The following is a 13,105-nucleotide window of genomic DNA, read 5'->3' as shown; positions in this document are numbered from 1 at the left end:
GCTGATGTCCATCACGTGACAATCGCTGACAGTTTAGAAGAGTTTATTGAGAGAAGTAAATGAAAATGAAGAATAGGCATTTTTGTTTTTATTGCTGCATATGAATAGGTATGAACTGCGGTAGTTGGTAAATGAACCAATGCTGCTCGCTCATATTGAGACGGAGCCTTTCCTGAAGGGTTTAGTGCTAACATATAAAACACACCCTACAGCTGATGAAAGTAGCTCATTCTGAATATAATTTAATAGAGATTCTGAGCTTGTCTTGTCAACTCGTTGGCTACGTCATGCTGTTCAGTGAAAAGCCTAAGATATCGGCGATGCCCTTGTGCTTGCCTGATGATACTCGTATACTAGTAGGTTTACATTATACGTGGATTTCGAGCTTCAGGTATAGCCAATACAGACAAAAGACACATTTGATTGCGAATTTGACTATCTCCAATGACATACCGATGGACCCTAAACTCGTGGGTAGTACGTCTGACCCGATCCGACCGTCTTATTGCTTTGTACATGTCCCCCATTTCCATGTTTCTGCATACTTTTTAATACCAAGTTCTTTTTCAACCCTGTCATTTCTCAGACGGCTTCAACCTCGCAGCTGATTTTTGTCTGCCCCTTTTCTGCCAAGCCCTTTTTCGTAAACACCTTTCAGCGTCAACCACTTTTCTGTCAACCACGATTTTCCTCCAACACCTTTTCTCGACTCATTTCGCCCACATCTCACGCCTTGAGAAGCTTGGCCAGCTCAGCAATAATGGCATCGCCTGCTTCTGCGGTGCTCGTGCTGCCGCCCATGTCCTTGGTTCTCAGCCCGGCGTCAATGGCAGCGCGGACCGCGTCCTCGACGATTTTAGCCTCGTGGGGGAGATTCAGAGAGTATCGGAACATCATGGCTACGGAAAGGATGGTGCCAATGGGATTCTAAAACGATGTCAGCTCTGCACTTGCAGCGAATACCTAGATGGGAATCGCCGAAACGGGGGTTTAACGCACAACAATCCCTTTCCCTGAAATATCCGGCGCGCTCCCTGTCATCTATGTTAGTGACTAGTGTCTACACGAGGGCTCGAGTGGAGGATAGGAGTCTCACCGTGAATCGGTTCATAGATGGAGCGAACTGCAGAGTCTGAGCCCGAGCCCGGAATGCCGCAGAGACTCGCGCTCGGGAGGAGGCCTATGCTTCCAGCTATGGCACTCGCCTCGTCGCTGAGAATATCCCCTGAAAAGTGGTTAGCTAAACCGCCTTTGAGGTGGACGAGGGCCTCGCTCACCTGCCAAGTTGGGCGCCAGGATAACGCCATTCAGCTGTGTCGGGTTCTTGACCATGATCATGGCCGCGCTGTCGATAAGCTGATGCTCGACCTTGAGATCGGGGAACTCGTTTTTGTAGACCTCGTCAACCACTTTGCGCCAGAGTCTGCTTGTCGCCAGCACGTTGGCCTTGTCCAGCGAGATGACCCGCGAGTCTCCCCTGGTCCTGGCCAGGTAGCCGCCAAGCCGCGCGATACGCTCGATTTCTGGTTTCGTGTACACAGCAGTGTCATACGCATTGACGCCATCGTACTCTTTTCGTTCTCCGAAATACAGGCCCGAGGTCAACTCCCGGACCAGCATCATGTCGATGCCGCGGCAGACGGACGCCTTGAGGGGGGAGGACTCGACGAGGGCGTCGGAGGCGAAGAAGCAGGGACGGAGGTTTCCATAGGCGCACATCTCGCTGCGCAGCTTCAGGAGGCCCTGCTCTGGGCGGACGGCGCCGGTGCCCCATTTGGGACCGCCAATGGCGCCGAGGAGCACGGCATCGGCAGCTTTGGCGGCGGCGAGGGCCTCGTCGGTGAGGGGGGAGCCGGTCTGGTCGATGGAGCACTGGAGAGACGCCGAGGTTAGCAAGAGACCTCTCGTGTCTTTGAGCCTGTGTAATCTTACCCCTCCGAGCAGGTGGTCGTGCAGATTGAATTTGCCAGCAGTCGGGCTCAGCTGCTCGACCGTCTTGATAACCTGAATCCTGCGTCAGACGTGCTCAGCTGCAGGTTGCAATCCCAGACTCGTACCTTGATTGCCTCGGCAATAACCTGTCAGATCACCAAAGTTAGCTTCTCTCTGTCTAGAGCCAAGGGAAAGCTCGGGGTCGTTGGTTACCTCTGGGCCGCAGTGGTCGCCCGCAAAAACGACAATGTTGTGTTCCGCCATGATTGCGATGCTTGTCCGACGGAGTTGTGATGAGGCACGAGAATGAGTCCAAGACGAGGTGGGAGAAAGTCAGAAGTTTAGAGTTATGACGAAGGAATTGAGAGCTTGCTTTGGGCGAGTTGGAGGAGAAACATCCCCCACCTGCCGAGATCGGAGGGAGCTTTAGCCCGCTTCAGGCCCTGCCACCTAAAGTGGAGAACTATTCAGTGAGGCGAAATAGCAACATGAACGCTATGGACTGGGTAGAGCAATTGGAATGCGGGCATGATAGAAAAAGACAAAGATTCAGTCAATTAGGTGCGGGGAAAAGAGGTTCGAACCCTCTGGCGAGTCAGGCTGGTTTGAGAAGATCTCCCAACGATGCACCCAATGGGATGTATGTAAATACATGTAGGTACGCGAAAGAATATGGTGCCAGACAAAGTGCGGCTCAACTTACTCCTCGATCCCGAAATATAGAGATTGGGATAGCGAAGAGAGCAGCTGAAGAAAGGGAGATACCAGATATGAGGCACTCAATAAGAAGTCGATGAGACAGCTCACAGCAGCGATTAACAGCAAACGCGCGCAACGGATGAAGAAACTCGAACAAGAATTCCGTAAAGACTTGTACAACTGCCTAACGTGGGATATCGAGCGGCAGTTTGCTGATGGCTTGGACGATGACGAAGACGTGTACGCACAACCAGCAATGAACCTACGACTAGCAAAATTGCTCTGCCAACAACCACCCGATCTGAGCTTCGATGTGACTGAGGCTATCGTGGCTCTCAACGGTAAACGGCAAACAGCCAAGCGGCGCATCTGCAACGCGCCACAGAAAAATAGCGACAACATCGCCCTTATCAAGGAAGAATTCCCAGCGCCTGACCCCTTTCCCCTCTCATGGCCAAACTCTCATGGCCAAATCACAGTGTCCGATATGCATTGGCGACGAAACTTTGTCTATTTAGGAGACAGCTTTCTCTTGCTGCCGACCAGCAGTGATTCTCAGATCCACTTCCGATATATGACATACAAATGCGACAAAGCTGTTGACTCCGACCAAATCTATGCTTCGAGCCAGAGGTGGCTGACAGAGTAGCCTTATTGGTTGTGTATTCACCGCAGACTTGGATAGAGCTCCCAATCAAGGAAATGGGTCGAGCATCCCTTCAGTTTTGCAGGTGGCGGAGGAACCATCTAATCTGCAAGCTCACAAAATAATCTAAGGTGGGCACTTTAGCCGCATTACAGGAGCTTCCTCTTTGAGTGACCTCGGGGCTTTTAAAACATCAAATTAAACCTCTTAAGCCCACCTCTTATGCCTGTAAGCTCTCTCATGTTCATAACTCCCCATGTCTACAAGCGGCCCAAATCACAGAGGCTCATAAACTGTAGTATGTGTCCTCAAGTGCTATTCGCTGCCATGTTAGGCGGCACAAACCGCCGGGGTCGAAGCCGCTGACACTGCATGATCCTCATCCCATTGGCTAATTATTGTTTCTGCCGCCGAATGGGGAAGAAATCTACGATAGCGATTCCAGCTGATGCACAATCACGGTGGCTTAAGAACATGAAGAAACAGGAACCATATGGCGTTGACTTCCAACTTAGGCCATGCGGCTTATCCCGTGGTCTTATATACAGTAAAAATACACTTTAATACTTTTGTAAAAGATTCCAACATACCAGTCCGTTACTTCTATTAGTTAAAAGCCTTGAGTATTCTTTAATCAACCACTTTGATACAGACTTTGCCAATGTGTGCGCCCGATTGGAGGTACTCAAATGCTTTTATCACGTCGCCCTCGGAAAAGGCAAATTCCTTCTCAACTGGTAATCGAAGACGTTTGCGCCCGACAAATCGCACAAGGTCCTGTAACAACTGTGCGGAACCAAAATGGACGCCGCGAATGACAGCTCCTCTTTCAAGTGCAAGATGCGCAACATCTGGCATCTCCGCTTGGCTTGTAGGTGAGAGAAAGCCAATGACCGATACGTTGCCTCCAATCTTGACGGAGCTGATGCTTTCCTTGACTGTACCTGACCCTCCGTTTTCAAGAACATATTCAACGCCTTCGCCGTTTGTAATCTTCAAGACCTCCTTGGACCATTCTGGATGCTTTTTGTAGTTGATACCAAAATCGGCGCCAAATGTAGACTTGACCAACTCGAGCTTCTCATCGCTAGAGGACGTCACAATGGTGATGGCCCCGGCAGCTTTGGCCAAGATCAACCCACAAATCGACACGCCGCCAGTCCCTAACAATAGAAAGAAATGATTAGCTGAGATTTAGTTGAGTGCAAGAGATGTTAGGAATGCTAAACGGCATATCCCCACCTTGACAAAGAACAACCTGGCCTGGCTTCAAAGGTATTGCGCCGTACAAGGCGTTCCATGCTGTGACGCCCGCGCAGACCAAGGTAGACCATTCCGAAAAGCTTTGAGGCGAGTCTTCAGGAACCTTGACAACTGCAGCGGCTGGAACCGCAATGTATTCACATAGAACCCCATCTACCGGTCCTCCTTGCCCGTTTAGCAAGTCTGAATCTCCGAAAATGTTGCTCGTGTCGAATGCGCAAATGACACGGTCACCGACAGCGAGGCCTTTAACACCATCGCCGACTGTGGCAATAGTTCCTGCGGCATCCGAACAAGGGATCACATTTTCCTTGACAGGAAATGGATATTGACTAGTCGCGATAGCGATATCACGATAATTCAAGGATACCGCGTGAACCTTGACAAGAACTTCATGTTTAGTGGGCGGCTGGACGTCCTCTTTGCACGCCTTCAGGTTTCGAACCGAGTTCCTCTTGCCTCTGAGCCGAATAACAGTTTGTGACATTGCGAATAGATCTTAACACGGGATTAGGTAGTATTATGGAAGTATTGGATCTAGGACGCACCTTGAATTTTATATGCGACAACTTAGTCCCTTGTGGGTTGCTAAGCCACGAAAACTTTGCAAGAAATTATTATGCATCCCGACATTCCATTCACATTCCTACATTGTTTCCAACGATTGGACTCTCATATTAGTAAGAGAGCATAACTGGATTTGAAAGCCCTGCTTATGAATGTTTGAGCCAGATGTGGTGTTATTTGACTTATTTGGTTACCTATTCAAAGTTTCTCTCAAGGTAATGTTAGAGTTACGCATAGAAAAGAAAAATACATTAGGTTTGATAGGCCTGGGCATATTAAAAATATTGCAGTAGCCTGCGATATATTATAAATTCATCAATTTTCATTAACAATATTGGTATTTGCTGACAGATGCTGTATTGCATTGACGAGTATATAGGTCTAGTTTCGGGTGTGAATCAAATGATTGTTCAGTGGCTGACTAGGTTCTACATAAGGAAGCACCGTTGCATCCGATCGTGTAAAGCAGCATGTTCTGCCACCACAGCCAAGACCCGTTGGTTCAGTTTTAGTAACCAACTTTCGGCCGAAGCCCTTTTCGACCGAAGCCCTTTTCGACCGAAGCCTTTTCGGCCGAAGCCGAAAAATTGGTTACAAACCAAACCTCAATTAGCTGTAGATCATTGATGCTTTAAAAGTGGAACTAACAGGTAATAATGTTGTTGACGCAGCTTGTAAAGGTAAAGAGTATATATTGTTACTCCCAAAGCGCTGGGATGAATTTTCAGGGCTAGCTACACTTTTAATAACTCATCGATTATTTGCTTTAGTAAAGAGGCTATGAAAGTAACAACACTAGACCCAATTGTATTTAAAGGAAAGTGTCGAGGATTCCAGTTCTCTTTACTATTAAGATCAGTCATCCTTCTTCCATATCAAACAATTGCAATAGCCTACCATCAGCTTTTCTGCATCATGACTTCAAGGTACGCTTCAGTTCATCAGATCGAGGCCCTTGGCGGACCAGGAGATGCTCGACCTACCGCATCCCAAATCGTACAAGACCAACAACTCGTCGACAAGCTGAGCAACAAGGTGATCCTAATCACTGGGTGCTCTTCGAGCATTGGAGTCGAGACTGCCCGAGCACTGTATCTTACTGGAGCAACTCTCTATCTTACGGCTCGCGATACAGCCAAGGTTGAGGCTGCCCTGGGCGATCTTATTGAGAGCCCCCGTGTCCACGTTCTCCACCTGGACCTTGATTCTCTGGGGTCCGTTCGCGCATGTGCTGAAGAGTTCAAGTCCAAGACGGCGCGCCTTAATATTTTGATCGAAAATGCAGGCGTCATGGCCTGCCCTGAAGGTCGTACAGCTGACGGCTTCGAAACTCAGTTTGGAACCAATCACTTGGCTCACTTCCTGTTGTTTCAGCTACTCCGCCCTATGCTTCTTGCTTCCTCTACTCCCGAATTTAATTCACGCGTGGTTATTGTTGCATCTAGCGCTCACTATGTTAGTGATGTGCATTTTGACAACCTTAGCCTGGAAAACGAGTACGATCCATGGAAAGCGTACGGCCAGAGCAAGACTGCCAATATCTGGACAGCAAACGAAATTGAAAGAAGGTACCATTCAAAGGGTCTTCATGCCTTCAGCCTTCACCCTGGAGCTATCGCCACGGATCTGCTGCGGCACGTTGACGACGACGTGAAGAACGGGTGGCAGCAAAATAAGTATTTGGATACTTACTGGAAGAGCCCTGAGCAAGGCGCAGCGACAAGCGTATGGGCCGCTCTGGCCAAAGAGTTGGAGGGAAAGGGTGGATTGTATTTAGACGATTGTCAGATTGCTGGCGCGCACGACGCAAGCAAGACTGGTCCTCAAGGTCCTGGATACAAGCCATGGGCGTATAACCCGGAGGGTGAGACTAAACTCTGGAAGATGTCTCTGGAGTTGTTGAATTTGTCCGATGATTAAGCAGGCAAAATGTAAATAAACAAAGGGTTCACTGCAAGTCAAGGTATTTTATGAGATCCAAGTTTACTATTTGGATCTAGCTAAGCACTAGAATATGAGAGTATGTAAGGAAAATTGTTTGGCTACATTTTCTTGTGAATATCCGTAAGATCAGTTATAGCTTTGAGTACAACATATCCTTTTGAAGTCACAATACAGTGCCTTGAAGAACATGGTCTTTGAATTGCGTAGCCGGTACAGCCTTTTCTAGTGTGATGGTAGACTTCGGAATCTCCGATTGTATCCTCTATCCCAATGACAACAGCGATTAAGGCGAGCAATATTTCGCGAAAATACAGAGGACATAGGTAGTCCACATTCCGGCCATAGGACACCCTTGACATCGAGGGACATTCATACAAGGCGCATCTGTGTTATATGAGCTAGCTGGGCGAGGGTATTGGAATTCCTCTAGAACCGTTAACACCGAAATACCATGACGCAGAGCGTATTTTCTACCAAATGAGCTACCTACACTATAGAATATCGGGGTTTGCGAAGAAATCCTAACGCCGAAATGTCATAACGCAGACCTACTTGGTAAGCTATAGAGTATCGGCCGAAATCATGGAAGTGCCTATCGGCTGAGCCACTCGGAGCTTGCCCCACTACTACAACCGACCCCAGAAGTCAATTTGACCTGCTTTTTGTATCATTACAGATCTACCTTTACAAGAAGACATGACTTGATATCTCTTGCGTATAACCCGCTCCCCTTGATGCTCTATTAGTTGATAGCCACTCCCAACTGCTCACTATAAAAAGCTACAGCCATCAGCCGTTATCACGAAAAAAATCACACAACTCTTATTACATTATCAGTAAGATGGCTACGTCTCACTTATCCACTCAACCCAAGGGCGATTCAGCCCCTGACGCCATGGCGCAACTTGTTGAGACCTACGCTCAGCTCTTCAAGAATGGCCAGCGCAGCCCTATTCTTCGTCGACCAGATGAGTATGGGATGAAATACGAAGACATCTTCTTCCCTTCTCTCGATGGCACAATCCTACAAGGATGGTTCATCCCTGCACCCAACTCGAAGAAGCTCATCATAGCAAATCATCCAATGACATGCAATCGCTATGGATACCCCGGCCATCTGGAGGAATTCGGTGGCTTTGGCGGCTTTGAGGTGAACTTTTTACCCGACTACAAGGCTCTGCATGATGCTGGCTACAACGTTATCTGCTACGATCTTCGAAACCACGGCATCAGCGATCAGGGATCGGGAGGCATGTGCGGCGCGCTCGGATATTACGAGGCACGCGACGTTGTTGGCTCTCTCATCTACGCCCGCTCACGTTCGGACACCAAGGACAACACCATTGGCCTACTGAGCCGATGCATGGGAGGGAATGCTACCATTCATGCCATGTCCCATTTCCCAGAGCACTTCAATGATATCAAGGCTATGGTCCTTCTTCAAGCTGTTTCGGGGCATGCCTTTGTCGAGAAAGGCGCCATCAATGCGGGCCTTGACGTCGATGAGACTGTAAAGGCTTTTGATATGAGAATTCACGACATCACCGGATTCTACCTGAAAGAGCTATCCCCCATTCCATTGGTGAAGAATGTTACTGTGCCAACCCTTTTTGCACAGGTTCGGAAAGACGCTTTGATTGATACGAAAGATACTCAGGAGATCTTTGACGCCCTAAGCAGCAAAGAAAAGCAGTTGACCTGGATTGAAGATAGTACTAGGAGATTTGATGGCTATAATTATTTTGCCAAGAAACCTGCCGAGCTAGTTGAATGGTTTGGAAAGTATGTTTAGAGATGATTGTTTAGGATAGAATTTGATTACTATTTAATAACTGAACTATTTTACTATTGCTTTTTTACTTTTAGGAATAGTAATATTTCTAGAGGCAATAGCATATCTAAGATTAGTTATTTAAATTAAATGTTGTAACCTAATTGGCTACTGCAGTAATTTACCGTGAGGCAAATTTGTGCCTTGGGCATTGTATACCGACTTCATTGATCAAGGATTACTATTGCCGATATTATTGTTGTACTGTGTAGAGAAAAGATAACATTGGACCCAGACTGCCATGTGTCAGATGTATTAGCTCGCTTGTGACTACAAAGAAATTAATTCGTTTATATCAACGGCTTCTATTTAAAAATAGCCTCTGTAATGGCCTCCGTAACACTTATATTAAGACTTAGTATTTGAGTGCTCCATCTTTTGAAAATGAATTCAACAATTTTTCATTTCACTTCCTTCGTCATATAACATAGTTTGCTGTCATGTGGCTTTTGCTTTTCTACGCTCTTCTTTCTCAACACCTAGGTGATGAAATTATTAGTTGTCTTGATAGCTGAAGGCTGCCTTGATAGCGAAAGAGAAAGGCACCATATCAGCCCTTTCTTCAATAAAGGTTGTAGGACAGGTTCATTATTGTGCTCGGCGGCGATATTAAGAGGCGTCATGCTAGAAATTCCCGTGTGGCTTTAGTCAGCGCCGTTAAGCGTGTCAAGTATCACCTGTGAAGAGAGGATTATATTTATATTCTTTACTCATATTTATATATGGGTGAATCGCCGAACAATATTACCATAGAGCAATTTCTAACATATGCCGTAATTTAACACGGTGAATTAACTTCATCTAAACTCAGCAGCCTAATTGAACGACCGACGCATATCAAGTTCATCGACTAAAATCCCATGAGGGTAAATCTATCTAACATCTTCCTTTGGTAAATCCACAGCAGCTCCCATGTCCTTTAAATCTTCAGCAATATCTCTATGCCCATGTAGAGTGGCAATAAACAGAGGTGTTTCGTTATGTTCGTTTACCGCTTCTATATTAGCACCCCTTTCTATTAAAAGTTGAGCAAAAGCTGTATCCCTATACCGAGAGGCAGTTAAGAGAAGTGCTTCCTTATTCCTGTTTACTGCTTCTATATCGGCACCGCTATCGAGAAGGCGTTTAGCAATGAGCTGATGCCTATTCGCGACAGCTGATACAAGTAATCCATCGCGAATCTCATTTATTGAAACTTCCTGAGCTCGTGTTGTCATTTCGTTGGCTATATCCTGCCGTCCGGTGCAGAGAGCGTAAGATATTGGCGATCCTCCAATTTGATCTTTTAAGTCTGCGCGGGCTCCTGCTTTGAGTAATATTCGGACAACAGACAAATGGCCATTAATACTCGCGTAAGATAGCGGTGTTCTCATCGTCATATCTTTGGTATCGACTGTAGCTTTAAAGAACGATGGGCGGAAACCATTCTTCAGAATGTTTCTAAGATTGAATGTTGGACCTTTGATTAAGAGCCTCACAATGTTCTCAAATCCATTCTCTGACGCCCAAGAGAGTGCTGAACGCTCAAAAATGTCGTCAACAACATTTACTTCAACGTAAGGTGATTGGAGCTGAAGTCTGACAATGGTTTCTATTCCCAGATAAGAGGCAACCATAAGTGTCGTGAAGTTGGAAGGAAATGCAGCGCTAGGGTGTTTTCCCGCCCAGTAAACTCTGAACCAAATCCAGCAAAGTCTTGATTTTACGTTGCAAATTTGCTGCAGCTGCTCTCTGAACTCAATTCCTTCGATACCTGACGCACGAAAATGCGTAGCCCAGCTTTTTGAAGAGTAATCAAGAAACACAGATTCATGGTGATTGCCAAGTGTTGTTTTGTATTGACCCAAAGGACTTTTGTAGTCGGATGCGGGAATGACCTCAATAGGGCGAGCCTGGAGCTTGATGAAAAGTAGATACCAAACACACGATTTAAAAATAATTCGATGGGACTCCGATGGTATAAGTGAAGACTTCCATGTCAGCTGCTTGTGGCGTTCAACTTGAGACACGTGTCCTCGTTGTGTTGTGATCTCTTCCTGGCAGTCGTAATTACCTGTTGGGACTAGAAACTCTTTCGCTGTCTGATGAAGAAGATAAATCTTTCCATTTGTGATGTTTATGAAAAAGCCGCAAAGGTCCCTGATATACTTTGTGAAACGATCACTGCGTCTCTGCTTGAGGTCTTTAAAGGAATCATGGTGCTGTTGAACTGCTAGTGCCAAGTCCATCTCTTCGAGAGTCAGAGGTCGTTCAGCCGCTACCACAATATGTAGCAGTTTCTTGGTTTCTGCTACATCTGTGCTCTTGGCTAAAATCTTGTCGTAAACCTCATCAACAGTTCGAGGGAGAGTGGAAATGGCGTCGCGTATCTTCGTTTCGCTGATGTTGTTGTGTATCTCAGTTTCAATCCAGTCTAAGGTGAGATAGACCCATAGGTATGTTTGGTTCGGGATGGCTTCAAGCCCTTGCAAAAGGAGCGCCTCTTCTTTTTCTGTAAGATCAAGGTTTTTTCGAACGCGCGAGACTCTATCCCTTATGAAGAGACTGATCTCTCCAGAAATCTTTTCTGTCTCTACATCCCCATCGCCCTTTAAATGGATAACCGGGACGTCCTCAAGATTGAAAGGAACTAGGTCCCGCCGGATTTCATCGTAAGGGCGACTAGTTATAAGAAATTTCAAATTAACATTCTGCTTAATGGTGCCGTTTTGAATATAAAATTCGCGCACAATCCTAGCAAGACCTTGTCGGTCCTGATTCTCGCATTCGTCGAATGCATCGAGGATGCAGATTATCTCGCCTGCATTTCTTTCTTGTGAAGCCATGATTAAAATGTCCCAGAGCTCCCAAAGATCGTAGTATGAGTTGGCGAGAGGCGCCTTGTAAGACTTGAATCGCTTTATAATCTCAGCAGATAAAAGATTCTCTCTCTGTATAAAGAGTTGGTGCAAAATGCAGCTAATGGCGCTTTTAGCGCTTCTCTGATCCTCAAAGTCATCTTTGAAGAAAAAGTAACAGATGGTTCTTTCTTTTGTAGCCTTAAGCTCATCAACCAGACATTTAGCCAAAACAGACTTTCCACATCCGGGATTTGCGGATACCCAGAGCATCGAGGAAGACGTGCTGTCTCGCCAGTTATGGTAGTCTATATGGTTCAAAAACCATTCGCATGTTCCTGTAACGCGGTCGGGATTTCGATCTTTTCTCTGTCGATATGGTGACGTGTACAGAGCTTGCATGATTTCCTCCCGAGACTTGTCTGAATCTGGTGGGCAAATTTGGTTAGTTAAGCTCCCAACTGAGTATGATCACTTCGTACCAAGTGTATACGTGGCTGCGTTATTATTAATTGTCATATCAGGGCCGCTATAAATATGTTGGCCCTGGCCAGTATACTGGTGGCCTGTTCCGCCTGGGGCATTGTGTTGAGCATTGTTATCTCCATTGACATTCTTCATTTTGATCTTCGTGCGGGCCAAGGCTTGTGCTGCGGGGAAGCGATGCCGTAGTCCCTGAATTCTGCGTCGGATTCCCTGTAGCTTGCCCAAATCAACGATGGGGAGTTTCTGCAAGACGGGGTGTTCTTGCTACAAAAGCGCTCGCAAATCAAGATATAGATGAGTCGCAAAAATGATTGATACCTCGTCACACGAGTAAGGGAATATGGCTAAACAAGCACGAGGCATGAGAAAGAGGGGAGGCGCCAGCTGAGGCTCCCATACGAAACCTGGCAGCTTATTCGTTTATACCGTGGGGCGGAGTAAGCCGCCTGGTGCAACATGGGGGGGCCAACCTCATCCAATAGTGAACATGATACTACAAGGGACTGTAATGTGTTTCTATGGGAGGTTGGGCGCCAGGTTTGTACCGTGCCGAGCCTGGCCAGCCTGGCCAGCCTAGAATTTTCGAGCCTAATGGGTACCCAACAAACAGCATTGGTTGTCGGGATGGGGAAGTCCGAACGTGTAGCTTCTTGTTTTTCTCTAGCGGTGCTTTCACCAGTATGGCTGTGATACATGCATCTTGTCTAATAGGCATCTATTCAAGGTCAATGATTGGGTTCTACCAACCCTTTAAGCGCTGAATTGTGCAATCGCAATTTCATGCGTCCCATCCATTGGCCGCCGCATAATATCTTTCTAAGCTTATAGAATTACAAGCTTTCATAAGATAGAAAAAGATCATCTAGGTCCTCGCATATCTAGATACATTGACGCAGTATT

General features: G+C 46.6%; 6 protein-coding genes across 6 annotated transcripts; 3 read left to right on the top strand and 3 right to left on the bottom strand.

The window, feature by feature from the left end:
• Nucleotides 1-393: 393 nt before the first annotated feature.
• Nucleotides 394-2,301, bottom strand: TrAtP1_002487 (uncharacterized protein). Its single transcript, XM_066111486.1, has 7 exons — nt 2,146-2,301; nt 2,058-2,078; nt 1,933-2,004; nt 1,278-1,872; nt 1,097-1,225; nt 1,000-1,034; nt 394-927 (listed from the first exon to the last, which is right to left on the bottom strand). Exons 1-7 carry the CDS (start codon nt 2,194-2,196, stop codon nt 727-729), a joined length of 1,104 nt encoding a protein of 367 aa, XP_065967562.1. The 5' UTR covers nt 2,197-2,301; the 3' UTR covers nt 394-726.
• Nucleotides 2,302-2,446: 145 nt separating this feature from the next.
• On the top strand, nt 2,447-3,663 carry TrAtP1_002486 (uncharacterized protein). The gene is made up of 2 exons (XM_066111485.1): nt 2,447-3,505; nt 3,577-3,663. The coding sequence occupies exon 1, from the start codon at nt 2,726-2,728 to the stop codon at nt 3,278-3,280; it is 555 nt and encodes a 184-aa protein (XP_065967561.1). The 5' UTR covers nt 2,447-2,725; the 3' UTR covers nt 3,281-3,505; nt 3,577-3,663.
• Nucleotides 3,664-3,907: 244 nt separating this feature from the next.
• Nucleotides 3,908-5,027, bottom strand: TrAtP1_002485 (uncharacterized protein; the record flags this gene model as incomplete). The annotated part of the gene is made up of 2 exons (XM_014085217.1): nt 3,908-4,440; nt 4,520-5,027. The coding sequence occupies 2 exons, from the start codon at nt 5,025-5,027 to the stop codon at nt 3,908-3,910; spliced, it is 1,041 nt and encodes a 346-aa protein (XP_013940692.1).
• An 827-nt stretch (nt 5,028-5,854) lies between these two features.
• TrAtP1_002484 (uncharacterized protein) lies at nt 5,855-7,114 on the top strand. The gene has a single exon (XM_014085355.2). The coding sequence runs from the start codon at nt 5,888-5,890 to the stop codon at nt 7,025-7,027; it is 1,140 nt and encodes a 379-aa protein (XP_013940830.2). The 5' UTR covers nt 5,855-5,887; the 3' UTR covers nt 7,028-7,114.
• A 614-nt stretch (nt 7,115-7,728) lies between these two features.
• Nucleotides 7,729-8,843, top strand: TrAtP1_002483 (uncharacterized protein; the record flags this gene model as incomplete). The annotated part of the gene is made up of 1 exon (XM_014085207.2): nt 7,729-8,843. Exon 1 carries the CDS (start codon nt 7,893-7,895, stop codon nt 8,841-8,843), a length of 951 nt encoding a protein of 316 aa, XP_013940682.2. The 5' UTR covers nt 7,729-7,892.
• An 808-nt stretch (nt 8,844-9,651) lies between these two features.
• On the bottom strand, nt 9,652-12,702 carry TrAtP1_002482 (uncharacterized protein). Its single transcript, XM_014085356.2, has 2 exons — nt 12,202-12,702; nt 9,652-12,147 (listed from the first exon to the last, which is right to left on the bottom strand). The coding sequence occupies exons 1-2, from the start codon at nt 12,338-12,340 to the stop codon at nt 9,755-9,757; spliced, it is 2,532 nt and encodes an 843-aa protein (XP_013940831.1). The 5' UTR covers nt 12,341-12,702; the 3' UTR covers nt 9,652-9,754.
• Nucleotides 12,703-13,105: the final 403 nt, after the last annotated feature.

This window comes from Trichoderma atroviride, chromosome 1, assembly GCF_020647795.1.
Source record: "Trichoderma atroviride chromosome 1, complete sequence".
Lineage (NCBI taxonomy): Eukaryota > Fungi > Ascomycota > Sordariomycetes > Hypocreales > Hypocreaceae > Trichoderma > Trichoderma atroviride.
Note: the sequence above shows the minus strand (reverse complement) of the source record. Positions and strands in the feature narration are given on the sequence as shown.